Source organism: Kryptolebias marmoratus, linkage group LG13, assembly GCF_001649575.2.
Source record: "Kryptolebias marmoratus isolate JLee-2015 linkage group LG13, ASM164957v2, whole genome shotgun sequence".
Lineage (NCBI taxonomy): Eukaryota > Metazoa > Chordata > Actinopteri > Cyprinodontiformes > Rivulidae > Kryptolebias > Kryptolebias marmoratus.
The window spans coordinates 5304178-5331016 of NC_051442.1; the positions used below are offsets into that span (position 1 = coordinate 5304178).

Genomic DNA, 26839 nt, shown 5'->3' on the forward strand with positions numbered 1-26839 from the left:
CCACCAGAGAAGAAGAAGAAGAAGAAGAAGAGGAATGTTCGCTTCTTTTATCTTCATGCGTGCTCCTGTGTGTTGACGGTGCCTGAAACTTCTGCACATTATGTTATAAAAAGGACGGAAAAGCTTCCATGTTTTGCTCAAAGCTGGTATTCGAAGGTTGGTGATGTTTATTGAATTAAAACCTAATTTTATTAATAAAAAAGATCTGTGAAGCTGGTTTGTGGGTCGCGCCTAAACAAAGGGAGAAAAAGTGTCGAAACGCGACGAACAGCTAGCTAGCAGCGCCGTGGTATTCGAAAAAGGTTAATATCTGAAGCTAATGTCGTTACTTACATTATAAGGTTAGCTTTTTTTTAGTTATTTTTGAGTAACTCGGCCCTGTTAGCTGCGATGCTAACGCTAGGAGTTTAAAAGTTACAGTCATGCTGCGGATGAAGACGTTGTTTTATCTGAGATCTGAGAAATGGTGTCCCAAATCCGCCTTTTTCGAGGAACAGTGCCTGTTTGGTGTTATGTTTTGCCACCCCCCCCAAAAAAAAAAACAAACAAAACACCACACCCCTCGTCACACAATGACTTCCAGTACATTTCCAATCGTTCCAGCTCGAACGACGACGTCAGACACGAAGTCTGACTAGTTTGACCGAACCACACCCACGCATCCGAACGGTGTGCCACACCGCAGGGTGTGACACCGTTATATCGGATTTATATTAGCATAGTTTCAGGGTTGCGTTATTACTAAAACTATTAGATTAGAAAGAAGCGTAGCAGGAGGAACTGGAGATGCAGTTTGAAAGAGTTTACTCTCGAGTGCATGTCTGAAATGCGGGTCCACATTCGACAATGTAAACAAACCAATCATCCAGAAACAACATGGTAGCTCGACATTAGGCTGGCTTTAGTCAAAGGTCTGGTCCCAACACACGCCCTACACCCCTCTGTGAAACCTGTATTCAGTCGACGTGCACAGAAGGGTTAGTGTGCGCAGATTAAAAGCATGCAAAAATCGAAGAACTGGGATAGTACGTGTGACGTCATCAACTTGCGCCTCAACATCGTAACGGCGACATCCAACATGGCGGACCAGGTCGCTGTTTTGGCATTTTAAGAAGGTGCCAGTACGATTTTTAAAAGTAGAGTAAAGATATTTTGCTTTCTAAGGTCATTGCAGGAGATATTTGGCTGTTCAGATGTGTTTTATTCTGACTTGTTGAACACGGAGCAAAGTTTGTAAGGATTCACACAGGTACAGCAGAGTGAAACAATTATTTCAATGCTTTACGTTTGAAAACTTTTTTTTCGTGATAGATGCAGCTTGCTCTGTCACAACTGCCATATTTATGTGGTTTAATTCAAAACATCACATGCAGCAATGAATTGTGGGTAAATACTTCGCTGGGGTCTGCCTGGATGCAGGCTTAGCCAGAGGGTGGACATAGAACACAAAAGGGAGTGGGGAGAAAGACTACTCCGGAGAATTGGGACGATCGAGTGACAGACCGGGACTTAAATTAGTCATAAGAAGGTGGATCTGCTGCTGAAGGAAGGAGGCGGAGTGAAGCTGTGAAGCTCAAACTCCACAAGGTTACGCGTCGAAAAATTCACCATTTTGTTCTCGTAGCAGTTTTTTGATGCAAGGCCGCGGCCGAATTATTCCTCACACGGGTTTGACCAAGTAAAGTTTTGTGTGGTAAGTCAGAAGTTTGTGGGCTTGTTTAGTGCCGTGAAAGCGCTCGGACTGCAGTGTTATGCTCAGACGCCAGTTGTTGGTTGTAGTGCCAACGAGCAATGCAGACAGTTGCTGGACCAACAGACTGAGCTCACCCGGCTCGATTCTGGTCCTGTTCAGAGGACGGACATGCTAACGACGCGCTCTCCCACTTTTCATCATCTCTGTTAACAAAGTCGTAACAGATCTTTATCCTCCCGCTCGTCAAACACGCTCACCTCCTCCTCATCACTTGTGAACTCTCTGCCGACGTTGATGTTGCCGTGTTTACTTTTGTTGGATAACCACACCCATATGTGCTTTGAGTGGGACATGTCCTGCGGCGGGAGAGTGTTTGTGCCGTGTGTCTTGTGGACAATGAAAGGCGTGACACATAAATCATGTGTCCGCAAACCGACTTCTTGGTGTTTTTTGGAGTATGGCGGAGAAAATGGTGAAGATTAAATGTCTGGGATCCTGCAGGGCGGTGGAGCGTTGTGATGACGGAGCTCAATAAACACACCGACTTTTTGACGTCTTATGGTTCATAAGAACAACTTCTGACTACCTTAAATGCCCACAGGCTGTTGAGAACATTTTAAAAGAGGAGTTTCAAGTAAAGTGGACCAAAAAAATGGATCCTTTTAGTTCCTTTTAAATTCAATTTATTCACTAGAGTGGTGCTTCCAATGCTTCAATTTAGCCACCTAACACAATTAAAAACAGCTTCAAAACATCAGAGTTGCTTTATTTTTGTTATTAAACCTTTATTTTCTCAATAAGTGAAGGCCTGACCTCGGGAGATAAACTATCAGCTTGGTTCGTCCTCCTCTGCTTTTACTAAATATATTTAAAGATAACGAAATATATAAAGTAAAAACTCAGGAAGCTAGAAGATAAATTGAATCTTGTGCAATTAACATTTTGACTGCAGTTGGTAGAAAACGTTTTCTTTGAATATTTGAATATTGTCTGCTTTCCCCCACCTTTTCAGCCATTATTAAATGACATTAAATATACCTCTTTGAAATTATATTTTATGTAATTGACAAAATACATAAAATATATCTAATGTTCAGCTCATTTTGTTTTTGCAGATTTGAACAAAATGTCTGATTCCGACTCTGACGGGGAGTGGGAGAACAGCAGGTATCAGAAATATAAGGTGAGCTGTGAGCCAATAAATCAACAGTACCTGGTTTATTTCTTTTCCTCTCTTGTCAACTAAAATGTTGTTTTTTTTTGTCGTCACTCAGAGAGGAGAAGCGTTTGCTAAGTTTTATCTGTCAGGTAAGAAATCTTCAGCTTCTTATAACAGCTCGGTGAGCAGCTCTTTAGTTGGATTGTTGCCGATTTAATTCAATTTCCACCTTTTTCTTCTTTTTTTAGATGAGACTTATTCTCAATGGAACTCCATCCCAGTTAAAACTAGAAGAGACGCGGCGCAGCGGATGAAAGTTTGCGTTTTCTGGCTTCCCACCGTGCTGCAGCCGGACGATTCCAAGACGTTCGATTGGGCTCTGGAGATAGGTTTTATCGGCTCGAGGTGAGGACAGCCGCGGTCGCCACCGATCGGCATTACCCTTTAATTTTAAAGGTTGTTTAAGAGTTTCTGATCTTCTCCTCTTAGGGACAGCGAAGAGCTGCAGCTGGAGCACATGTTCAAGATACAAATCGTGGAATCGATCTTGTTTGACCTGGAAATGGGAACAGTAAGTTTGAGGCTTCGATGCTGATTCACGAGTGTTTTTATTTATTAGACAAACAGAGAAGGCAGAGGAGTAATCATAAGATACTGTCTTGATTTTATTTAGGCTTTTCTTAAGCTGTACTATGAAATTTGAGCTTCTTAAGATGTTTAAGCAGCAAAGAATGATCAGTTTTCCTCAGTTTGTTGGACAAGGAGACGGTGAAACAAAAAGATTTGTGGTTTTAATGTTTTATCTACTTAAAAGCATTGATTTTTGTTTAAAACTCTTGTTCTGTTGCAGCTGAAGAAAGAGGCTCCCAGACATGTTTTCTATTTGGCCAACTTGTTGAATCTGGTAAGTTTCAGAGTTTATTTTTATCTGAACTGTAGTTTGTCAAACAAAAGGTTTATTTAAAAAGAAAAAAAAAGGATTCGGCTGGTTTTTGATTAAACTTTTCACACATAGGAAAACTCCAACCGTTTTACAGCATCACTTTTTATTGTTTCAATAAGTGACAAACAGAAGTAGAAACATTTGAATAAACCATTCATGAATGAATGAATTTGTCGGTGATCCATTTCTTTCCTGCAGCAATTTTGTCCGGAGAGTTTGGAGAAAGCGGTGCACTTCCTGGAGAAAACGGGAGACCGTTGCATTCGGAGCAACCTGACGTTACTCGGCGACTTCCCCACCTGCTTGTCCACCATCAGCTTCATCTTCTCTGAGTGTAAGACGCCACCGCTGTGCTGCTCGCCGTTAACGACCTCCGGCAAGGAGGTTCTGTCAGTCTGTCTGAGGACAAGATCGCTCAGAATGGATTTCAATGAAATCTTCAAACATGAAGCAAGGAAGAGGGAGGAATTAGGGTTTGATGATCCGGTCAAAGGTCATAGGTCAGATCAGCCTGTGCTCTAACTCCACAGCTGGACACCTCAGGGGTGATCACCAATGATTTCAATGTGATGGGGGTCAGAGGTCAACATGACAGCTGACTTTGCAGCGGTGGGATGTAGGAAAGTCAAACTGCACAGCTGGACGCCTCGTGGTTCAGAGACGATGCCTGTTGATTTCATGGTTCATGGGGTCAAAGGTCACAGGTGACCTCCTTGCTGCTACATGTGACCCTTCGGTTTCCGGTTGTGTCTGCTGGTTTAAAGAACAGATCTGGGTGAAATGTTGGGGTTAGAAAATCAAACAAAGCTGGAAACTGATCTCTGCCTTTTTGTTTTCAGATGCAAAGTTTATTCAGGAAATGAGCACCAACCTGGGGAAGACGCTGGTGGCTCTGATGGCCAAACCAGACGAGTGTTATATCGCGGTAAGACTCAACGAGACGAGCTGCCGGCCGAGCGATCAGCGGCCTTTTAATGTTTGTTTTTACACAGCTGAGAAACAATCAGAAATGATCAAAGTTCTTCATTAACGACAACATTTGTGTTTCTGCTTAAAGATCATCACATTATTTTAAGTTTTAGGTGTTCAAATGTAGTTTTAAGTTCTTTTTAAAGGTTAAAACTTACCTGCATTAATCATAACAGCTATAAATATTTAATTAATCAACATAAGATGGTTTAAACGTGGCGGGCGATATGCAGTCCTGCTATGAAGGTTTTTATTTTATTTTATTTTGCTGATTTGGCTCAGCAAATGTTTAAAATGCCCCAAATTTGAGTGAGAAATCCAGAAATTCAAGCCTGGATAAAAACAGAATTTTTAAATTATAATTATGACTTTTTTACTGTTTAAAAAAGTAAAATTTCCTTTTTTTATTGTGAAAGAAAGTTAATCAGCTGACTGTTAATTTTTCATTACAATGAGGTTAAATTTGAGTAATAAAACTTTCATAGTTCAGTATTTTTGTCTTACTTGGAGAGTTTTTAATTTACATATTGTTTCTGTTTTTTTCTCTTCCAGCAAAGTGAGAGGATGAAGGCGATAGGAAATGATCAGTTTCGGTTGCAGCGTTATGAAGAAGCTGTGAAATATTATTCTAAAGCCATCAAATTTTTGTAAGTATTGCTCTGATTTCATCTTCTACATCGATGGTTCTCAAACTGTTTAGATTTCGACCCACAGAATAACAAAGACTCATTTATTCCTGGTTTAAATTTATAAAAATGAGCAATAAAACCAATTAAACTCAGCGTTCAGAGAATCATTTTTATTCATTCACAGCGATTCTCGTTGTTCTTTACAACAATAAAAATGTTTTAAACAATCGTTTTCACACGTATTTAATCAACTTTAATCTGTCTTGCTCTGAATAATAATAATAATCTGTTAATTTATTTACTGACCTGTCATGAAGCTAAAGTTTTGTTCGTTGATTGTTTTAAATTTAGTTCATTTGAGGAGAAATGTGACAGAAAACTTGTTTGCTTAGAGAATTTAAAGAAAATGTCTTTTTTCTCCTCCAGTCCAGACAATCACATTCTTTATGGAAACAGAGCTCTGTGTTACATCAGGAGTGAGAAATATCTGTAAGTATTTTCTGTTTTTTACTAAATGAGAAGCTGTTTGTGACGGGAGGGTGGAGACGACAGTGAAGGAATGAATTTATAACACAAAGCCTTTTTTATTAGTTTATGAAGCTTAAATCTGACGGACAAAACGCCTTAAAAGGAACTTATTTTGTCGCTCTGACCGACCGTCACAACCAAAACCAGCTTCACGTTGTCGCTCCCGCCTACAGGACCGTTTTACTAAAATGAGTTAAGATTCGTGATGATATGAATCCTTGAACGAGCTCTTTGAGAACATGTTTTTGTTTCTCTTCTATCCAAATAATAAAACCTCTTTTTTTCTTTTCCTCGTTTTTAGAAAAGCTGCAGCTGATGGAAAACGCGCCGTTCTCATCCAGCCGCTCTGGGCGAAGGTACTCGTCTCTGTGCTTTTACTGCAGTGGGCCGAGACTCAGGCGGCTTTTATTTTGGAAAGAACATTTGACTTTGAGTGATCCAATTAAACAGGGATTGCCTTTAATGTCAAATATTGGATCAGGGTCTCCAACGAGTGATGTTGGTCTGTAGAAGAACCAAAAAATCTCAAGAAGAAGAAGTGATCAGACTCTGAGCTAAAACGTGGCGTGGTAGTAGCTGAGAGTCGTCCTCAACGCTTCGATCGAGCGCTGACAGATCAGTTTGTTTGTTTTTTTACCTGCAGCGTGTTTCACAGGAACAACCAGCAGGTAAATCAGGAGCTAACGGCTGTTCGTCTGTTTTCAGGGTCACTACAGATACTGCGAGGCTTTATTTAACATGCACCAGACCAATTTAGCTTTAGAAGCCAACAACACTGCCATCCTTCTGTGTCAGGACAACCTAGAGGGACTCGTAGACCTGGTCCAACAGCGCCAGAAGATGGAGGAGGAGCTCAGTGAGTCTCGTTTATTACTTCACGTCACTCAGGCCGGCCGTTAACTGAAGTCGGGCTTTTATTTCAGGGTCGGATCGGGTTTATCTTTGATTTTATTTCCCTTTCTGATCCGTCTTTATTTAGTCCTTATTTAGATCTTCTCTTCATTCTTTCCTAGATTACAGTTCATCTGTGGAAACATAGGAAGGCATCAATTGGCTTAATCCAAACTAAAACCCATCAGTAACACGTGGCCTGTGGTCTCTGTAGTTTGTCTGTGGAGAAACTGCTGAGTCAGCTCCAGTAAAAACAAAAACCAGGAAAACAGAACAAGTCTGCCTCGGTTGAATGAATCCAAACATAACATATAAAGTTGCGTTTTTACTAATTAGTTGTTTCCTTTAAACGGTGACGTTGCGTTCGTTTTGAATTCCTTAAACAAAAACAAAAAAACAGCAACAGTTCACATACCGTGTCTGAGTTTTAGGAAAAAGAAAAGTGAAAATGATGCGTCTTATAGTTGTTTAGTTTTATTTCTGTTGTCTCTTACATTGTTTTTGTAGTTTTATCGCTTGCTTTTTTCTTTCTGTTTAATGCCTTTTAACTTCAGTTAAATAAGGTGAAGAATAAAGCAGATCTGAATGAAGTGAGATTAAAGCAGAAAAGAGGGAGTGTAAATTTTTATTTTGCAAATAGTGTCACTGTCTGCGTCTGATCGTGACCTGATTATCGCCCGAAGGCGGAAGTGACTCATTTCCGACTTCTGTTTCGTTTCCTGCGTATCAAAACTGAGACTCGTGTTTCTGTGCTTCACTTTCAGCCAAGATGCCAAAACCAGCTCAAAGGTAGGTCCGACTGCTCGATTCCTCTTTAAGCTCTGTCTGCAGATGATCCTCAACTGATTTGTTGTTGGTTTTTTTACGATCGGGGGAGAAGTTTTAAAGCTGGCCCTTCTCAGAGACGACCTCAGGCGACAAAGAATGCTTCCAGGAGCGACCGGGCGAAAAGCACGGCTCCGAAGGTGAGCGGCTCGTCTTCGATCGGTGCAAATGATCTGATTCACAGCGTCATCAGAGCAGCTTTATTCTGTGGGTTTTAGGTCAAAGAAGTCGTTTTGTGCGGAGTTACATTCAGACGTTTTAAGGTTAGTTTCGGGCGGAAACAACAGCGGTTTCGGAAATTACCCACTAATGCAATCTCAGAAAGAAAAAGTTTGTTTTTGTTTGTTTTTAGGATTTCATTCTTTTGTTTGTCTTATTTCTAGGGTTAAAACCGTTTAAATATGTATTTATTTGACTTTGGATGCTCGGATGTTGGCTTTTCCCGTATTTACTTTATTTTACTTTACTTTTTAAGATAAAGTTTTGAGTTCATCTGCTCAATAAAAGCCTAAATTCAGCCGATCATTAAAATAGAAAACGAGCAACAAAAGTAAAAGAACTTGTCCCATTTTCTTTGAATAAATGGTTTTACTATTTTAATTTCCGGTTTAGTTGTTTTTTAGTCTCTATTTTGTCATTTAAATGGAAAGAAAAAGTCAAATGTTTGTGTTTTTAGTCCTCATTCATTTATTTACACTTAAATTTAACTGAAAATGATCAAATATTGTAATTTATAACCAAATATATACACGTATTATCTCTTTTTGTACATGTATAAACTATGTATTTGTTAATTTATTGTAAATCTCAGCATCTATGGTCTCTGCTTTGTTTATCTATTTGTTTTTTGGTTGAAATTTGAGTTATTGATTCTGTTGTTTCAGGTCACAGAAACAAAAATGGACAAAAAGACAGGTGAGTTTTTAATGTTTGAAGCTGATCGTTTCTGCAGCGGTGCTTGTCTCTTCGAGGCCTCGGTAATCCAAAGTTTGGGCAACATGATTTCTTTCAATTCGGTGCGGGGAAACGAGACGACGAACCCGCCGCTCGCAGGTGATCGCCTCCCCCGTCGGGAGTGGGGTCCGGTCCTGGTCCTGGTCCTGGTCCTGGTCCTGGTCCTGGTCCTACAGGGCCTCCGTCCTGCAGGTTTTAGACATTTCTCTGCTCTTCAGCAGGTCTTCAAGTCCTGGAGAAGCTTGTTAATCACTTTAATTCAAATCAGAGCAGAGAAACACTTGAAACCTGCAGGACGGAGGACCTCCAGGACCAGGACCAGGATTGGACTGGACCCCGGTCCAGAATAAAACGCCCCTGAAGGCTTTTTGTTCAGATCAGCTGTTCGGGAAAAGCTCCTCGATCCCAGAGAGATCCCGGACGAGTCCTTCCCGTATGGCAAGCAGTTGCGTCACGTAATCGACGTTTAGAAAATCAGTTTGTTTATCAACCGTTTGTTTTCTCGCAGTGAGATTTAATTTATTTCAGATTATTTCACATTACTGAGATGTTTTTGTTTTCCTACTTTTTCTTCCGTATCAAGTCAAGGTCAGATTAGTTGAACCAAACGTCCATCAATTAAATTTTTTTGTGATATAATAAAGAACTTTCTGGATTTATTAAGCCTTCTGTTTGAGACACAGCCTGCAGGTAACTGTGTACAGTTCAGACTGAAGCTTTATTCCTTTTTCCCTTTAAATAATTCAGCATTAATAACATTGTCGTCGTACTTTCATGTTATTTAAACCAACGCTGATTGCGTCTGCGCTCCATGAGCTGTTATAATAAAGAAGTGCCGCCAGAAAGAAATTTAAATTTAGGAGCAGAAATAGACAAATTTTTAAAAATCTTTTATCCAACCTTGAAATTCCTGTAGCTCAGAGTCTGGAAGGTTTTTCTGTGTCTGTAAATTAAATGTTTTGTTTTGTTTGATGCTGTTAATTTGTTTCAGGATGTCGCCTACGAGGCTTAAATTAAAAGTATATATTTTAATATTTTTTGGCGTTTTTTTTAAAGAGGAGCCAAAGCTGAGAAGGACCCGACCTGAAACTGTTTCTGTCGTCTTCGAAACCAAAACCAGCAGAGCTGCTTGTAACCGTGATGCTTTCAGTCGACTTTATTTGCAAACTGGGTAATAAACGTTTTCTTCTCAGTGAAAACTGAAAACTCTGTGCAGTCGGAGGGCAGATCTAGAGACTCCACACCATCGAAAAGGTTAGTGGAGGAGCTGTTATCTGACCTGTGGGCTGCAGCTTTTCGATCGTGTTCTCATCGCCTCCGGAGGACGCTGACGGTTTCTGAGACCCTGCAGATGTTTAAATTTGACCTGAACTCTGTGCTTTCAGTGAGAAGAGGGAGCTGGGCACCCCGACGAAGAAGAAGCCGAAGAACAGAGACGTCCAGGAGGTGAGATGATTAACAGTTAATCCCAGACATCCCGCTTCAGATGAGACCCAACTGACTGACGTGTCGCCACAGAGCCAGAAGACGGCCGCTCGCAGCAAAGCGGACGTTTGTATGGAGCTGAGATCTTTGGTGCAGGACGCGCACGCCGCCCTCTACGACCTCCGGAGCCGCAACGCCGAGCAGGCCTTCAGCCAGGCGCTGAGCCTGCTGGAAACCGTCACGCCGAAGGTAATGGCGCCTCAGATCGGCTGCGAATATCTTTAACTTTCAGGGAATTTCAGGAGTTTTTGTTAGTCTGTGAATACTCAACCTATCACTTCCTTCAAACCGGTCACTCCTTTAATCTTATCGAAATGTATTTTAAGAGAAGATCACACGAGTTTACCAGCCGAAGAAAGAAGAATAGTCTCTGTTTGTTGCTCTAAACGGCGTCTTCAAGGCTCTAAACTTGAAACGGTGAGAAGAGAGAGAGTTTCTTTTTAAGGCCAAAGACAAAATTTAGGTTAAAAATAAATAAATAAAATAAAGATATAAACAATGAAGGTTAAGATGTGCTTTTCGATCACTAATTTCCGAGACACTTGGCAGACGGCAGACAGTTTTTATAAGAACCAACCAAAGTGAATCAGAGCTGAGTTTTTCCTCCCGGATCAGCCGAGTTCTCGCCGTCACGCGTCATGGCCGCCGTTTCCCCAGTCGTCTGTCAGCTGTTGAACACAAACGCACGTAAACGTTTACTTGTTTTAGTTATTTTACCGTTATTAGTGAAGGCGGAGCTCGCGTTTTTCATTTCTGACTCTGTGTTTCTGCATCGGCGCTCAAACACTGATGGGTTTTAATCGAATCTGCGCTCGCTCGTGGGACCTGCGGCAGCGGCAGCGTTTCACCGTTCGATCGTGTTTCTGACTAGATTAGAAGCAACTGACTGGTAAACACAAACCCCCCCTGACAGTAATTAGACTTTTGTTTGTTCGTCTCTTCGAATCCGTCGGGTTTTTCCTGCGAGAAACGATTTCAGAGCTTCTCAGACGACCTCGGTGTAACGTTTTGTTTTGTTTGACCCTCTCAGGAGCTCGGCCTTTCCACGGTGGATGTGCTGCTGCTGCTGTTCGGACGAGTTTCAGCTCTGACAGAAATCGGGCAGCCGGAGGTGAGGCAGAGAAAGTATTCACACCCCTCCACGTTTTGTCACGTTAACGTGTGTTAGCACGATTCTGTCTCAGAGCTGCTCTGTGTTACAAACGGCATCATGAAGACCAAGGAACACACCATTCATGCTGGGGGATGAAGTTATTTAGACGTTTGAAGCAGCGTTCAGCTATAAAACGAGAATAAGACGAGTTCAGAGAATTTGTTTGAGCAGTTGAACGGTTTCAGTGCTGCGACAGTTCCTCTTTGAACCTGAAGAGGTCGCTGAAGTAGATGTTTTCAGATTCACGGAGGACAAAAATAAAAGTTTTTAAGTCGGTTGTGGCTTCAGAAGGTCAAATAAATTCCTTCAAGCAGAGAAAAAAGTTTTGAACTGATACTTCACTGCTGGAAAATTTCACTTTGTTTTAGAGTTTCCTGTCTCAAGATGAGATTCTTCCTGCATTTAAATATGAATCACACGAAGTCCTCTGAAGGAGGTTCTTTAGAAAAGTTTGGTTGTTCTAAAGCAGGGGTGTCAAACCCAGAGACGCAAGGGGGCCACAATTTAAAATTTGATCTTAGGCAAGGGCCAATCACGATCCATATTTATTAAAAATTACATAAATTAATTGGTTTTAGATGTATTCTGTCAAATCATTCATATAAAAATATCAATGACCTTTTCCCAGTTACAGATTTTCCAGAATTTAGAGCAAACAGACTTTAATGAACACATAAATAGATCAAACTTCAAAAAGCACATCATTAGCAGTCATTTCTTACACCTCACTCAGCTTTTAAATTAATATTTTAACATTAAAACATTTTTTTACAAAGCTATCAACAAAAACCTGATCCTACAGAAATTAAAACTTTATATTGTTGGCTTCTTTATATTGTGGTTGACATATTTCTGCGGACGTCCTCTTACCTCCGTCGTGTCTTCCTCCAACGCAGGAACTCGCCGAGTCGCAGAAGCTTCTTGATAAGATGAAGTCCTACGAGTCGCGGACGTTTCAGAGTCTGGTTTTCTTCGCCATCGGCAGGGTGTTCCTCAGAGAGAACAGGTCCGGAGGAGCCCGCTGCCGCACGCTTTCCTTCCCGGAGCTTGGAAACGTTTCAAAACTGTTTGTTTGTTTGTTTTGTTTCTGAGCAGGTTTGCGGTTGCTCTGCAGCAGTTTTCAGATTCTTTACAGATGGTGAAGAATCAAATAACGCCAGGTAAACTCACCTGGCCTTTAACTAAAGAGATAGTCAAAGAAACACAACCTGAGTATTTCAAGGTAGGTCCCACGCTCGTTGGCACGTCCTAAGGTCTGTTGTTTTATCACTTTACCAGCAAAAATGACAGAAAAAGGCTTCTTGATGCATTTTATTATATTTCTTGGTAGAAGTTTTAATTGAGTTGCTTTGAGCCAAAATGATGAAAAGTCTGAATTAAAATTTAATCCACAACCTTTGGAAATAACTTTTAGGTCATCAGATTTGTTGAAAAATAACAATTTCAGTCAATTCTTCTGAAACAAAGTTGCTGTTTTTTAACATTTAAACATTAAAATCACGGAGTTAAATATGTGAAGGTGCCTCCTGATGGGGATCAGGTTGACTTTATGTTTGTTTTTTTAGGAAATTTTGGATCGTTCTATAGAGTTGTGTAAATTTCCCCCTCCTCCTGACGCCGTTTGTCGCCTTGAAAAATGCCTCTGCCCTTTAAAAGCTGAAATCTTCTTAACCGACCCGGATTTTAAGGTAAAAGGCAGCCCGGTCTGGTTGAAATTCTCCGTGCCATGGCGAGTTTTTTTTATCCTGACGCGCCCGCTCTTTGTTCCCCCGCAGGGTTTCGTGGAGATCCGCTGCTGTCACAGCTGCAGGGTGGAGTTTCATGTCAGCTGCTGGAAGAGCCTGAAGACGACAAAGTTCTTTGAAAGGAACGAGAAGGTCCGTTTAGACCGTCTGTCCCAAAGAGCCGCTGCGAGTTTTCAGCCGTTAACGTGTCTGTTTTTGTTTTTTCACAGGATTTCCTCCATGAAAAGTGTTTGACTCCCGACTGCATCGGCAGAATCTGTAGTATCAAAATCTTTTGTCCGACGGGTTTGGTGAAATGTAAGGTAGGGTGAACTTTAATGACGAAAGGCAGGACGTCTGTGTTGACCTTAATGTTGTTTTATTTCATTTTTTTTTTTGTCTTTTTTTCCAGTTTGAAGCTGCGATCGCTAAACCGCAGACACCAAAGAAGCCAAAAGTGAATCAGAAATGTACCAGGTGAGACGGATTAACGGGTCTAAAACCAGACGGGAAATATGTGACCCGAGCTGGAAAAACGAGTCACAACCAGGAGTTCATTTTAAATTCATTTATTATTTCCGAATTCTCCACCTCAAAATCTCCCAAAGGAGGCGCAGTTTGTTGAATTTTAACAATTCGTCGCCCGGCTGCAGGCTGCTTTGACTCCATTTGTATCGAGGGAACCCGCCCTGAGCTTCACAGTGATGCCAGACATTATACGAAGGGATTTCCCAGTTGAGAAAAATGGTCCATTTAAAAGAATTATTTCCTGAAACCTTACCTGTTAAAAGACTTAGAGTAGATTTAAAGGTAGATTAGGAGGATTTGAGCCATTTTAGTTACTTTTATGGACTCATTTTTACACAAATCTTAAATACAATCAGTAGTTTTTATGATTTTTTATTTTTGCTCTGCACCCTGACTCAGATTACCAGCACAGGTCACAGATGTGTACCAGGTTTTACAGCCTCTTAGGTTGTGATGAATCTAATGGTTAATTGAAGGTTTTTTACTACGATCATGTTGCCGAGGACACGTTTTGACGAGCTCTCTTTGCGTCACCGTAATTATAGGACGGTTTGTGCGATCAGAAGAGTTCCAGCGGTTTCTGGAAGCTGAGGATCTGAGCTTTACAGCCAGACCCTTCAGTAAATATTACTTTTAAATATCTGAGGAGGTGAAGTTATTTAGAGTAGATCCTTTGAGGAAGGTGTTGGAAAAGCTAAAAATTCACCTGGAAAATGGTTGAAAAGGGCTCGACTCTGACTTTGGGTAAAACAGAAGAATAGGACGGTAATTTATGGGCAGACATGCTGAATGTTCCCCTTTTCCTTCTGCCGAGGAGATAATGGTTTAACTGGGTTGATAAACAGTGACGAGTCTCTTTTCTTATTGTTCATGGTGCAGAGGAACGAACTTTAAAGAAACAGCATTTCTTTGTTGTTTCTTTTTTCTTTTTAGTCTAAAGAAATTAAAATCAAAAGAGGAGCACAAGCTAAAGAAGAAGCAGTATAAACAGTCATTTCAAGATATAAAGACCATCAACGATGAGATTCTGCAGAAGAAAGATGACTCGGGAACGCAGAAGCAGCAGAAAGGTACTCTAAAACTCTAAAACTAATAAAATAAAGTCATTTTTCCGTGTCAAGTCGGTGTAAACGTCTCTTCCTTTGTGTTGCCAGCCTGGTTGGTGTACAGAGATCCGGTTCTCCTGCAGATCAACCAGAACTCGGCGCTCCTGAGGGAGGAGAAGGGCCTCCTGGTTTCTGCGCTCGCCGGCAGCCTGAAGCCCTGGTTGGAGCTGGACTCGTCGAGGGGGAACCAGATCGCCGCCAGGCTCCTAAACTGGCAGCAGGAGCCGCTGTTGGCTTTGGGTCAAGCTGTGGAGCTGCTGCTGGAGAGGAAGAACCGGGTCTGGGCTCGCGTTTTCATCCAGCAGCTCAGCAGCTGCGTGGATATAAACCCCAAACTGAGCAGCTGGGCGTCTCAGCTCAACAACGCAGGTCGGCGATCACAAAACGCTCCACAGATAAACCGGGGAAGGCTGGAAGGTCCACTGGGAGCTGAAATCTGACCGGCTGCTTCCTGCTTTCAGGTCTGAACGCCGCCCGGACTTTCATCGACCGCCACGCGGAGCACCTGGAGCAGCAGGACCTGACTCTCCTGCTCCACTTCGAACCGCTGAAGGAGATGATTTTAGAGAAGCTCAGCGCCATACCCGAGTTTTTTTCAAGCACTGGCTTGACTGTGACTGAATACCTAAAACAGGCTCCGACTCAAGACATGAGGCTGTTTATCTGGACTCTGGAGGAGTATCAAGATGACTACGTGTCTTGTCACGCTATACTGGATGAATATTTTGATATGATGGGTACGTATCCCGACCGGAAAAACCTCCCAATCCTAAACAGTTTGTTGGAATAATTTCACTCTACTTTGTCTCCCAGATGGACACGGCTCGGTCTTAAAAAAGTCTGATGAAAATGAAAATGTGAGTTTGGTTTTTTTATGCTTTTAAGTTGTATTCTTGTCTTGCCGCATTAAATGAAACCTAATTAAAAGCATAGGATGCCAGTTTTAGACAAAAATCCCTTAAAGTTGTGAAACAACAGATTTATTCAAACTTTAAAAATAATGAGTCAGTATTGCTGCAAGCTCACCACGTTTTAGCTCAATATCTGTAAAACTGACTGAATTATAGACAATTTTTGTAGCTGTGGTGGCCTTCAAATGTTAATAAATTATCGATTCAATGATTATTTCCTGAAAGTTTTACTAAAATCCTTTTAGTGGTTCATGAGATATTTTGCTAACAGACAGGCTTGTGTTCAGCAGCGATGATAATGATGTGTGTGTAGATATATATAAAGGGGAACGAGGACTTGAAGGCTTAGAAAACACAGAGAGGTGAAGCCAAAATGTTTGGAAATGTGAGATTTTTCAAAAAAGGACCTGAATGAAGTCTGCAGAAAAAGACCAACGGTGCTTTGAAAAGAGTAGAGGGTAAGAATTATTAAAAGAGACGTTTTTACTTTCTGCTGCTAACTTAATAACGTTGATGAAATCTTTATCCTGACAAATTTAAAATCTGTTTTTATTTCAGAATTCAATGAAGGCTAAGAGTCGAGGCCGGAAAAAGAAGCAGAGAGAGCCCAAAGTAAGAAGTCTGAAACGGATGGTTTTTGCTTTTGTTTTTTTAAAAAGAGGAGTTTTATATTTAATCACATGTTTGTTTGTTTTTAGGGTCTAATTGTTTTTCCTGGGATGAGAGGAGGAACAAGAGAGTTGGACCAAGATGTTTTTGAAGAAGACTCTTTGTAAGTCTTCATGTTTTATACGATGGAAATGTAACCCTTTGGGAAAACCCCAGCTAAGTTTAAAACGACGCTCTGAGGGCAGATACTTTATATTTACTGTCATTTCCGGACTTTAAGTCACTACTTTTTTCACACACTTTGAACACTGTGGCTGATTTATGGATTTTTACGGCCTAACGAGCATCATGCCTCCAAAACATTTAGCTTTGTCACTTCAGAGCCGTGTTAGAAAATCCATAATAAGTTTCAAAAGGCTCAATAATACGTGTTTGGTAGTTATTTTTATTATAGGTGATAAACATACAAAAAAATTATAAACAAAAACATTGAAAAATCGCGTATTTTGACAGCTTTTATGGCTGTTAATTGAGTGTGACGTCACTCCCAAGTTGGCGTTCCGACGTCCGAGGGGCAGTGAACGCAGCACGAGCCCGGTTTACTTCGAGGACCCTTCGGAGGGACAACATGGTCGCGGCGAAATTTATCCCGTCCGGCTTTCGGCTTTTTGCTTTCACGGGATGTGTTTTGGTTTGGAAAAATGTCGAAACCCGTGGAAATTCCCCCCGACGAGGAGGTAGGCTGCGTTTAGGGTCCGGGGGAAACGCGGAGGCCAGCCGTTGCGGTTAGCCGCTATGCTAACGGCGCTAAATGCTAATAAATGACGTCAGCGGTCAGATTAAACGGCTCTGGGTTCGGGTTTAAAATCTGGATTATTTCTTCAAACCGAACTCTATTCAACTCGAGTTTATTAACAAGTCGTTTCTAGTCCTTTTAGCCTCTGTCAAAGTACAAAGTGTGGTATTTTTTTTGGGGGGGGGGGTTATTCGAGTGAAATAGCGAGGAGCGGCCATTTTGGATTTTGAAGAAGAAGAGATTAGTGTAAATTTAACGAGTCACTTGCGTTGGTTAGTCGGTGACTCGATATGTCAAAACAAATCTTTACTAGTGGGTTAAATTGCTTATACTATCTGTAGTAAAACTGGGAGTTTTGGGTGATAATCACAGAAATAAACAGATCCCTCCATCTCAGCTGGCGGCGGCGATTTTGAGGGACTAACTCATGTAAACACTGAAAGGTTTATAAAGTTACCTCCAGCCTTGTTTTATGATCACTTTGACTTCCTCTGGATGTTGAAGTCTTGTTTCTGCAGGAGTTGAAGCTTTATGGTGTGAAAACGTTTTAATAAGATGATTGTTTTTGTTTTTTCCTGCAGATCTTTCCTTCACCCCGGCAACCCCTTCAGCGTCCCCCCTCACCTTCGAGAGCAAGTGGCCGAGTTCGAGGAGCAGTACGGCAACTCCAGGTCACGAAGTCCCTTTATAAACATTTTGGACAACAACCCAGATCCAACTAAAGAAAGTTTATATGAGTAAGTCCGAATGACACAGCGGCGTGCCAGTCCTTCTTAATTTGATTTTAAAAAGGCCTCGCTCGCTTTAAATGCTGTTTTATTGCGAGTTCTCCTAACTGGATGGAAACTTATATGAAAAATAATAAAAACACGTCAGGAAACGGCTTCAAATTAAAAGTATTGAAAGACCTAACTATAAAACTGTCAAATGAAAGCTAATTTTTCTAAAAAACTAACAAGCTAACCTTCCTAAACTAGTTCTAACACTTCAGTTTGTCTAAAATGTGTTGTTTTTTTCTGAAACTACATTTTTCAAATACCCCTAAAGTCTCTCCAAGTTTTTTCAGGTTGAACGGCTTTTAGTTTTTTTATTCTGGGTTTAGTTTGCATACATTAAAAATCGTCAAATCTGGAGTCAGTTTAGGAAAAATCTTGTTTATTTTTTTTAATCAGCCATTAAGAAAAAACAAGAATAAATTCAGGACTGAAGCTAATACTGTTGATCTGACAAAACTGATCAAATGTTTTATGTTTAATCAAACTCTGGCATTGTTTTAAAGTCCCTGAAAATATAAATTAATCTAAAAGAGAGGAAAACTAACCTTCATCCAGTGTTTCTTCTCAGAGTTTTCCTCTGAATTTGTTTTCTGACAACTGATGAAAAATGAAGCAGCTTAATTTCTCTGATTTGTCTGACCCAGATTAGGAGTTTCCTTTAAAAAGAAGTTAAATAAATAAACAGTGGTTTTCTCTCTTTTTTATTTCCTGCTGCAGCTACTTCGCCCAGATCCTGGAGGAGCACGGCCCCCTGGTAGTGGAGGACCCTCTGTTGGTGGGAGAACTGCAACACTTCCCCGCCGCGGCCAGGCAGAAGATGGAGGAGGCGGGCGGCTTCGAGGCTTTCCTGTTGGAGTCTCTGCGCTTCATTAAGATGGGCCGGTGCATCGGCCTGGCCAAGCACGCCGTCGCCCTGCAGCAGGCCGGGCACGCGGCGAGCCTGGACGACCTGGACGAGATAACCGACACGGACTGCAACGCCTCTCCTGATTTGTATACGGCGAGCGTTTTCCCGAGTTACCTGAAGAATTACACAGAAATCCCTCCCGTCTTCCCAAACCCGTATTTATGTGACGCCTCCCCTCACTGGACTGACAGGAACTTTGACCAAGCCTCAAACCTTTTACCGAACTCTTACGGGGAGACGCACCTCGACGCCCTCGACACCAATTTTTCATTTTCGGAACCTGATCTAACTTCAGAGAAAGCAGTTTTTATGCCAAAAGATGAAACCTTTTTGCAGAGACATGCAGCGGCGCAGGTTACCACACTTTAATTCAAACTTGGTAAAGAACGGGAGCGCGGGAATCCACAATGAAGCTTAATCTTTTATTTTCTTCTTCTCTCAGACGTGTCCGAAGGCTGTGAGCAGCGTGGCGGTGAATACAGAGCTTTATGAGCCGTTTGAGAGCTATCAGGTGAGTTACGGCTTATAATTAACACCGAAGAGTCAAAAATGATAAAAGAAAATTGATTTTAATGGAGGTAAAACAGGTTGAGAGCTGAAATAACAAGCAGATGCAGTTTCAGTCAAATATCTGCAGAAATGTCCAAATATATCATCCTGCCGCAGCTTTTTTTTCTAACTTTAACGCCAACAAACCACAGGCTGACGGAAACCGGGACTCTTTCATTTTTAGGGTGACCTCAACAAAAAGGAGAAGGGCAACATAAATTTGGAGCAAATGATAAAGAAAATAAAAAACTGTGTTAAAGTCAACGACAGAGAGGACATCGTTTTACTGGAAAAGGACATAAAGACGGTTACTATAAATATACAAGTAGGTCTAATTCTGGTACATTTGCACCGAATGTCTGCGCAGTTCAGGCGCTGAGTAAAGCCCCGTGTCGCGCCGTGTGTCTAGGAGACCCTTAGGGAGCAGGCCACGTTACAGCAGAAGCTGGAGGAGGAGGTGGAGAAGGACCAGAAGGAGAAGAAGGCCAACCAGGAGGAGCTGAAGGCCCTGAAGACGGAGACGGAGCAGCTGGTGGAGGAACAGACCAGGTGAGGCCGGCTGTTTGTTTTCAAGGGTTTATTCTCAGCATGAACGCAAACTTTAAACCGCGTTATTCAATTTTCCTTCATCTTCAGACTTTCCCAGAACATCAGAGAAAAGAAAAGCAGCTACGAGAAGAAGCTGAGGGATTCTTTGGAGCTGAGGAATCAGTCGGCAGCTGAGAAGATGAGTTTGGAGGATGAGATTAAACGCTGCAAAACCTTGTTAGCCTCGTCTGCCAGGAGGTCCCACAAGGCTCAGGTAACGTCTGCAGGAGAACAAACTCAGTCCTGCGGAGCTGCTGAAGCCTCATGTTGGCCGTTTTGTTTCTCCAGTTGTCGGTCGTGGAAAGCAGCCGCGATCAGGGTTTGTACGGACTCTACAGGGAGCTGACCGACGCCAAGGCTTTGCTGAGCAAACTGGACGAGGCGGTGCACAGGTAAGAAGGAGAAACTCCCACAGGTGATTCGTTGTAGAGGAGCAGAGGAAGCCCGACCTGACCCGCCTCTGCAGAACATTCAGTCCGCTTCCATTACCATCTTCTGTCTGAAGAATGTAATGTATCCCTGCAGAAACCCGAACCAGGACCTGGAGGGGATCGTGAAGACCTGCAGAGCTAAAGTCGAAGAGATGGAGAAGAAAATATCCTCTGCTGAGGTAAAGTTTGTTCTCGTTGACTCGATATTTAATGGTTTTGACATTTCATCGTCCTCTTCTGGAAGTATTTCATCAAACTTGATTATTTCTAATTGTTTGTGTGAAACTAACCCCTGATTGACTCAATGAATCGTTTTTTTGGGGGGAAAAAACTTCCTATTATTATTAATAAGACTTTTTATTTTCTCTGCAGCGCCGCTTCCAGGAGGAGCTCGATCAGGTGAAGAACACCAACCCTTTATTATTTTATATCTCTAACGAGGTCATTGTTTATAGTATTTAGTAAATTAGGACGCAAAAATTTATGATTAAGCAGGAAAAGGCGTTTGCTTTTCTGCTGTTTGTGTCGAAGCATTTATTTGTTTTAGTAAATTAACACAGAAATTTAAAGGATGGTTGAATAAACATCGAATCAAACCAGGCCGGCAGAAAAATACTTTTTGATGCCTTAATGTAACAAAAGCGTTCAGTATGGATTCAGCAGAAATTCAAGATTTTTCATACAGTTAAGAGAATAAATCCATGTTTGAGCTCCATGATCTCGGAGCGTTCATCAGTCAGGATGTGAAGTCTGACCTGTTTTCTGTGGTTTCAGCTCTCTGGAGAGTTCGTTCCTCAGGCCTCCGGCGACTCCGCTCCGCCTGCAGCCGAAGCTCCTCTGAAGCAGCAGAAACCAGTGAGCAGGAAACCGGAGGCTCCGCTCGGCGCCGTCCGGGACAAAGTCATGGAGAGCCTGACGGCCATGTTTCCCGACTATAAAAGGTAAAACTTCCCCCAGAGGTCCCCGCCTGTTACTGTTCCTCTGCCTCGCAGGTTTGATAGTCTGTTTTGTGTTCAGGCCAGACCTGATGAAGTACATCCAGGAGTTTTGTTTGTCCAGAGGTGGAAGCCTGAGCAGCGTGGCGCTGCAGGACGTGGTGGGTGGAGTGACCCAGCGGATCCTGGACCATCAGGTAGAACCAGGGCCAATGGGTTGGATGTTTCTGTGGTCCAGACGCTTCGTTGACCCGAAATACTTTGAATATTTCTGCTATCAGGACTCCTGAAGACGGCGAGCGTTGTCCCTCAGAAATCCTCACACCTTCTCTTTTCTCGTCTCCCCCTCCTCCCAGGAAAGGCTGAACTCTTTCAGAGCCAGCATTGTGGAGTGGTCCGGTCCAGGTCCGTACGTGGCCCAGTCCCCGGTCTGGCAAGCGGTCACGGCCCATCGGTTCCAAACCTCTAAGGCAGTAAGTCCAACATCGGCAGAACTGTTTATAACGATCAGTTCATCAGATGAGGCTGTTTCTTTTTTTTAAAGAATAGATTAGAGCAGCGGTCCCCGACCTTTTTAGCTCCACGGACCGGTTCCTGGTATTGTTATCAACATGAATAACACCCTGTCCTCCCCCTCATGTTCTCTGGTCAATATGGCGATGTTTAAACATGGTCTTCAAAATAAGAGACACCACAAATATAAAGAGCACAAAGAATACAACTCACCATAACACTGAATCAGTGGAGCCCTGAGCCTGTTTCTCAGTAACAAGACGGTCCTGTCTTCCAGAGATATTTGTGTTTTACGGTAATGGATCATGTGACCTAGATAAGCGTTCTGACACGCATCAAGAATGAGTCATAGACGGATGTAGGGGAGAGAATCTGGTCAGTCTTTCAAAATAAAATAACAGAAATATTATAAGTTCATTATTACTGGTCCGCAGCTCGGGGGTTGGGGACCTCTGGATTCGATGATTTTTTTTCTGGGCTCTCAGCTGCAGAGCTTTAGGACATGTTAGCTCAGACCTGACTGAGTTCTGATTGCAGCTGAACGTGGAGGACCCGTGCATCATTTGCCACGAGGACATGAGTCCAGACGAGACCTGCGTCCTGGAGTGCAGACACGGCTTCCACGAGGAGGTGAGCCTGAACGCCGCTGCAGCTCTGAGACACAAACACAGGTTGTGGTTTTAATGCTCTGTTCCGGTTCTGTTCAGTGTATCCGGTCCTGGCTGAAGGAGCAGAGCACCTGTCCCACCTGCAGAACTCACGCCCTGATGCCCGACGACTTCCCTGCTCTGCTCGGCCGGAGACGCCAAGCCCCCTGAAGTCCAAACCCTCAACCCTTTCAGCTTTCGTTTCTAACTCTTTAGCTTTTTGTTTCCTTGTTTTAGCTTTAGAATGAATGTTTGATTTTTTTACCTTGAGGAAATTAAAGTTAGTTTCTGGTGTAGCTGAAGGTAAAAAAAAAACCTTGAGTTAAAAGAAAACAGTTCATTTGCTGAAACTTTATATTTTAACACTTTAAATTAATCTGCTGCTGTTTACAAAACATCCCGTTAAGAAACATCTGACAGATCAGGATTTAATTTAATTTATGTAAAGAAAACAAAGTCTTACAAATAAACGTTTCCTCCCCAAAAAATGTTAATTATTCCTTTGAAGCAGAGGTCCTGCAGGACAGAGGACCACAAGGACCGACTGGAGTCTGGTCCATGATCACATTCATGTCACTGATGTGTGAAAAGTCAAACCTGTTGCCTGGTTTTAAAGTTATTTACGTATCATCTGTCGTGCTGAGAAGCCTGGTTCTGATTGGCTCGGAGGTTCAGGTGCGACACAGCTTCAGAGGAAAGTTCTCTGTGATCAGATGGTCGTCTTGAAGGACGACGACGATGTTGATCTCGAACTCTGAAGGACAAAAAGAAATGTTTCAGCGACGCGGCCGCGGTTCTGCCTCGTGCGTTTCGTGAAGCCGAGCCGGACGGTTTTACTGACCCACTTTGAAGTTGGTGGTCTCCAGCGTGGGGCAGGTGAACAGCCGGGGGAAGATCATGTAGATGGGAATGGAGAGGCCGTGGCAGACGTCTCCTTCGGCGATCTGGATGTTCTGGATCTCCGTGGCGTCTCGAGCGTATCCTTCGGCGCAACCTGAAAACAGCACGCAGTGAGAGGAGCCCCAGGAGGAGGAGGAGGAGCGAGCGTCCGTCTGAAACTCACCGCAGGTCTCCACCCGGACCAGCTGCAGCTCCATGCTCTTGATCGGGACGTCCGACTTCTCCACCACCACCTCTCCGGTCAGCGGCTGGCTGATCATGCAGTTCGTGGCGTCTAAATGGCCTCGGATCAGAAACTTTGGCAGGGAGCTCCTCTGAGGGTGAAAATAAAAACCCTCAGCTAACAGTGTCGCGTTTAAAGAACTCATGAAATGTGGCGTCTCACTTCGCGGGTGTTCTGTAAGGTGTCGGGGCTGACGGTGAAGTTGACCGGAGCGGGCACAATTTTAGCTTTTTGAGGCTGGAAAAAAAACAGACAAAATCAACAAGCTGTGAAACAGAACCGTTAACTTCCAGGAGAGCCACTCTGTGAACTCACCAGGCTGTGGACGATGAACTCACAGCTCCGGCTCAGGTCTTTGGCCAACAGGGAGCGCTTCAGGTCACAGCGGAGGGTGTACTGCAGAGAAACATGAAATTTAAAGCAGCTCGTTTCCATAAAGCTGAATTAACTCCTAACATTTCCGCTGTTCTGCGTTCTGACTCAGGATCCACGCCGTGTAAAAACGGGTGGATCTGGGTCTAAAGTTGCACCGATTTTGAGCAAAACTTCGATGACAGCTGCAGCTCTGATAAGTTCTGATTGTGTTTTAAATCATCTTCGCAGCAAATATAAAACAAAATGATTTGAACCAATAAGTACTGAATATTTAACTGGTGGTTCGACCAAATAAATATCAGTCATCAGTGACTTCAGTCGGTTTTAAGATCAAATGATGATCAGGATGCTCTCCTGACTCCGTGATTTTAGCAGAAATATAAAAACCTGGACAACATTTAGAAAAATCTACTTGTTTTCATGCTTCCTCTCTGTTTTCTAATAAGAGACAAACAGAAAAGTCTCATCTATGGAGGATTTGTATATTTTTTTCTGAACTAACTGCTCAGGCCGGACATGACGGTTTTAAATGCAGGAACTTGTACTGACAGCAAACAAAGTCTCACTAACTGATCAGATTATAAACCCGAGTTACCTGGATGTTGACGAAGACTCCGTGGTACGTCTCGTAAAGCACCTTGTTGCCTTTCGTGTGCAGAGGAAACTCAAACGGCATCTCGGTCTTCCCTCCGGGGATTTTTCCCGCTTTGGCCACTTCGATGCTGCTGCTGATGAGCGGGATGGGCTGCGACACGTTAGGAGAAGCTGATTAGTGTCAGAGGTGTCAAGATTTATTAAAACAAACCCACAGGATGGAGTGATTTTAACAGGTGAAGCAGGTTTTAGACAAATCCTCCAGTTTCCTAATCAAATCTTTAAAGACGGTTTCAGCCGATGATGAACGTCACATCAGACGGCTCGCTTTAAGAGCTCAGAAACCGCCCAGGTGTTCAAAAACATCTGGATGCAATAAACAAAGCAGCGGATGAAGTGGTGACACGCTTCCTCTGATGAGCACAAGAGGAACGAAAGAGACGAGGTCACATCTTCAAGGTTTTAATTTAAGAGTGGAGTCCAGTCCTGGTCCTGGAGGGGGTCCATCCTGCAGAGAGACACCTAAAACCTGCAGGACCAGGACTGGACTTGTTTTAGGGGGGAGAACTACGGAGGCCCTGAAGTGCAAACATCAACAAATCACTAAACACAACGACATTAACCAACCAGAAGAGGTACTAGTAGGAAACGTGGATGACAACGCCGTTTGGCTTTTGAATCACTCCCAAGCGTGTCCAGTGTCTCCGACTCTAAATATTCTTGGATAGTGTCGGCTACGTTTGGGTCACCGGTAAAAACGTGCTGCAGCCAGAATAACTTCCGTCGTCCATGTTTCCCACCAGTACCTCTTCTGGTTGATTAATGTTGTTGTGGTTTTAATTTGTCGTTGTTTAGTGATTTCATCAGAGGAGCTTTCTAAAATCAAAAAGCAGAGAGTGTGGAGCTCAAGCTTTTAAAGCTGAGATGTTCTGTAAGCTGGAGTCACCTGCAGAATAACTCACTCCCCTCACAACAGAGGCTCATCGGGGTCCTTGTTGCGCTGCTCACCTTGACGGAGTTGTAAAAGGCCTCGAAGACGCCGACACTCTTGGAGCTCAGCTGGAGGTTCACGATGCCCTCCATGCTCAGAGAAATGCCGTGGTGCTGCGTCGCCTCTTTACACGACAGCACAATCACGCCGGACACCGTTTCCTGCAAGAAGAAACAGAAACAGAAGGGTCTCAGCTCCTTCAGAGGCAAAAAATAAATAAATAAAGGCTTTAAATCTCTGATGTGTGTAAATGATTTTCAGCCTGGAAAAACTGAAGAATCAGATTATGAGGTTTATAAAAAAATCATCAAGCTACTGTTCTGAGCTCAGTCTTGACTAACTTTACTTTTACTTTTTATGACGAAAACAAGTCCAGAGAAGATGCTAAGGACATCGTCACATTTAATTTAAATTTATTTTTATCCGCACAACTTAGCGGGACACGTCTTAGTTATTCTGTCTTGTAAAAATAGGATATACATTTATATTAAAAAAAAAGAGGGTTGACATTTAAAGGGCAGCGTAATTTTTCTCAACACCGCAGGAACCGGAAGCAGACGGGTGACGGAATTTGTTGCAACACCACCGGAAATCAGCTGCGGGTCACGTGAGCGAGAGAGCTTAGCAACAAGCTAACTCTCAGTGTAAGCATAACGGAGAATGGTTGACGGGTTTTCGGGCTAAAAATAAAGAAATAAAAGTTCGTGTCGCCTGAACAGGCTACATTAGCAGGACGCTAAGTGACTGCCGACATCAACTCACCCCTTCGCGGTACACTTTATTCGCTCTCTTCAGTCTTATATCCAAAGTGATGCTCATGGCGTCGGAGCTGATTCTGACCGTTCAGTGACCGAGTTTCCGCTCCTTTTTTCTAACCAACGCAACAAACAAACAAACAAAACACGAAACGCTCTTTACATCTGATAGAGTGGCATATTACGCACAGCTGGAATCCCGAGACTTCATTAAGATTCAATATCCGGACACATCTGTCAAAATAAAAGCACCGTTTCCGCTCGGGCTTAGACGGATTCCGGCCTTCAAAATAAAAGCACACAACAAATAGACCGATTAGCAAATTATAAACAAATGTTCTGTCAACTGGAGAGGTGTAAAAATAGATTTATAAGGGACGAATAAATAAATTTCGATTTTGTAAGAACATTTGAATTAATTAGATGCAAACTAAAGTGTCTTTTTATAGCTATGGTGTATTACTTTTACTTTACTAATTACTTTTCATTTATTTTGAATATTTCCTTTTCTTCGGTCTTTAAGCCTCCACTGCACCTTCAGGGAGGAATAGTTGCTCAAGATCCCAAGAAAAATAATAAATAAATTAGAATTGGCTCAAGACTTTTTTTGCACAGATCAGTAGTTTTACACTTTGAAACTCCTGCAGGAGAATGTTGAATAAACATGTTGTTAATCCGGCTCCTGTCATGTTGGTCCACATGGTGGCAGAAGGATATATAAAACACAGGTTACATAATCCATCAGTTTGTTC

At 42.5% G+C, this 26839-nt stretch overlaps 2 protein-coding genes across 3 annotated transcripts; one reads left to right on the forward strand and one right to left on the reverse strand.

Annotated features, from left to right (window-relative positions):
- ttc3 (tetratricopeptide repeat domain 3) lies at positions 1-22629 on the forward strand. 2 transcript variants are annotated; one of them, XM_017419908.3, is made up of 46 exons: positions 1-156; positions 2809-2876; positions 2968-3001; positions 3101-3257; positions 3342-3423; positions 3703-3756; positions 3994-4129; positions 4635-4720; positions 5317-5411; positions 5820-5882; positions 6223-6277; positions 6627-6777; positions 7577-7601; positions 7693-7777; positions 7856-7900; positions 8522-8552; positions 9785-9845; positions 9977-10037; positions 10110-10265; positions 11107-11187; positions 12126-12235; positions 12325-12451; positions 12795-12917; positions 13005-13106; positions 13184-13276; positions 13366-13430; positions 14415-14551; positions 14636-14956; positions 15049-15324; positions 15401-15444; positions 16057-16110; positions 16197-16270; positions 17485-17640; positions 18397-18940; positions 19029-19097; positions 19320-19460; positions 19545-19684; positions 19772-19937; positions 20012-20115; positions 20249-20333; positions 20527-20553; positions 20929-21095; positions 21172-21286; positions 21446-21562; positions 22140-22232; positions 22310-22629. In XM_017419908.3, the coding sequence occupies exons 1-46, from the start codon at positions 129-131 to the stop codon at positions 22418-22420; spliced, it is 5115 nt and encodes a 1704-aa protein (XP_017275397.1). In that variant the 5' UTR covers positions 1-128; the 3' UTR covers positions 22421-22629. The 2 variants fall into 2 exon arrangements, with proteins under 2 accessions (XP_017275397.1, XP_017275398.1); XM_017419909.3 differs by lacking the exon at positions 7856-7900.
- Positions 22455-26330, reverse strand: vps26c (VPS26 endosomal protein sorting factor C). The gene is made up of 8 exons (XM_017419910.3): positions 26095-26330; positions 25350-25493; positions 24343-24492; positions 23688-23768; positions 23535-23609; positions 23313-23463; positions 23091-23243; positions 22455-23003 (listed from the first exon to the last, which is right to left on the reverse strand). Exons 1-8 carry the CDS (start codon positions 26149-26151, stop codon positions 22921-22923), a joined length of 894 nt encoding a protein of 297 aa, XP_017275399.1. The 5' UTR covers positions 26152-26330; the 3' UTR covers positions 22455-22920.
- Positions 26331-26839: the final 509 nt, after the last annotated feature.

Excerpts from the sequence above, each read along its gene's own strand:
- ttc3 (XM_017419908.3), top strand. The coding sequence starts at position 129 with ATGTTTTGCTCAAAGCTGGTATTCGAAG. Across the intron at positions 6,278-6,626 it reads TCCAGCCGCTCTGGGCGAAG|GGTCACTACAGATACTGCGA; the intron begins GTACTCGTCTCT and ends GTCTGTTTTCAG. Across the intron at positions 15,325-15,400 it reads TGAATATTTTGATATGATGG|ATGGACACGGCTCGGTCTTA; the intron begins GTACGTATCCCG and ends TTTGTCTCCCAG.
- vps26c (XM_017419910.3), bottom strand. The coding sequence starts at position 26,151 with ATGAGCATCACTTTGGATATAAGACTGAAGAGAGCGAATAAAGTGTAC. Across the intron at positions 25,494-26,094 it reads ATAAAGTGTACCGCGAAGGG|GAAACGGTGTCCGGCGTGAT; the intron begins GTGAGTTGATGT and ends TTCTTCTTGCAG. Across the intron at positions 23,610-23,687 it reads AGTTCATCGTCCACAGCCTG|CCTCAAAAAGCTAAAATTGT; the intron begins GTGAGTTCACAG and ends TTTTTTTTCCAG.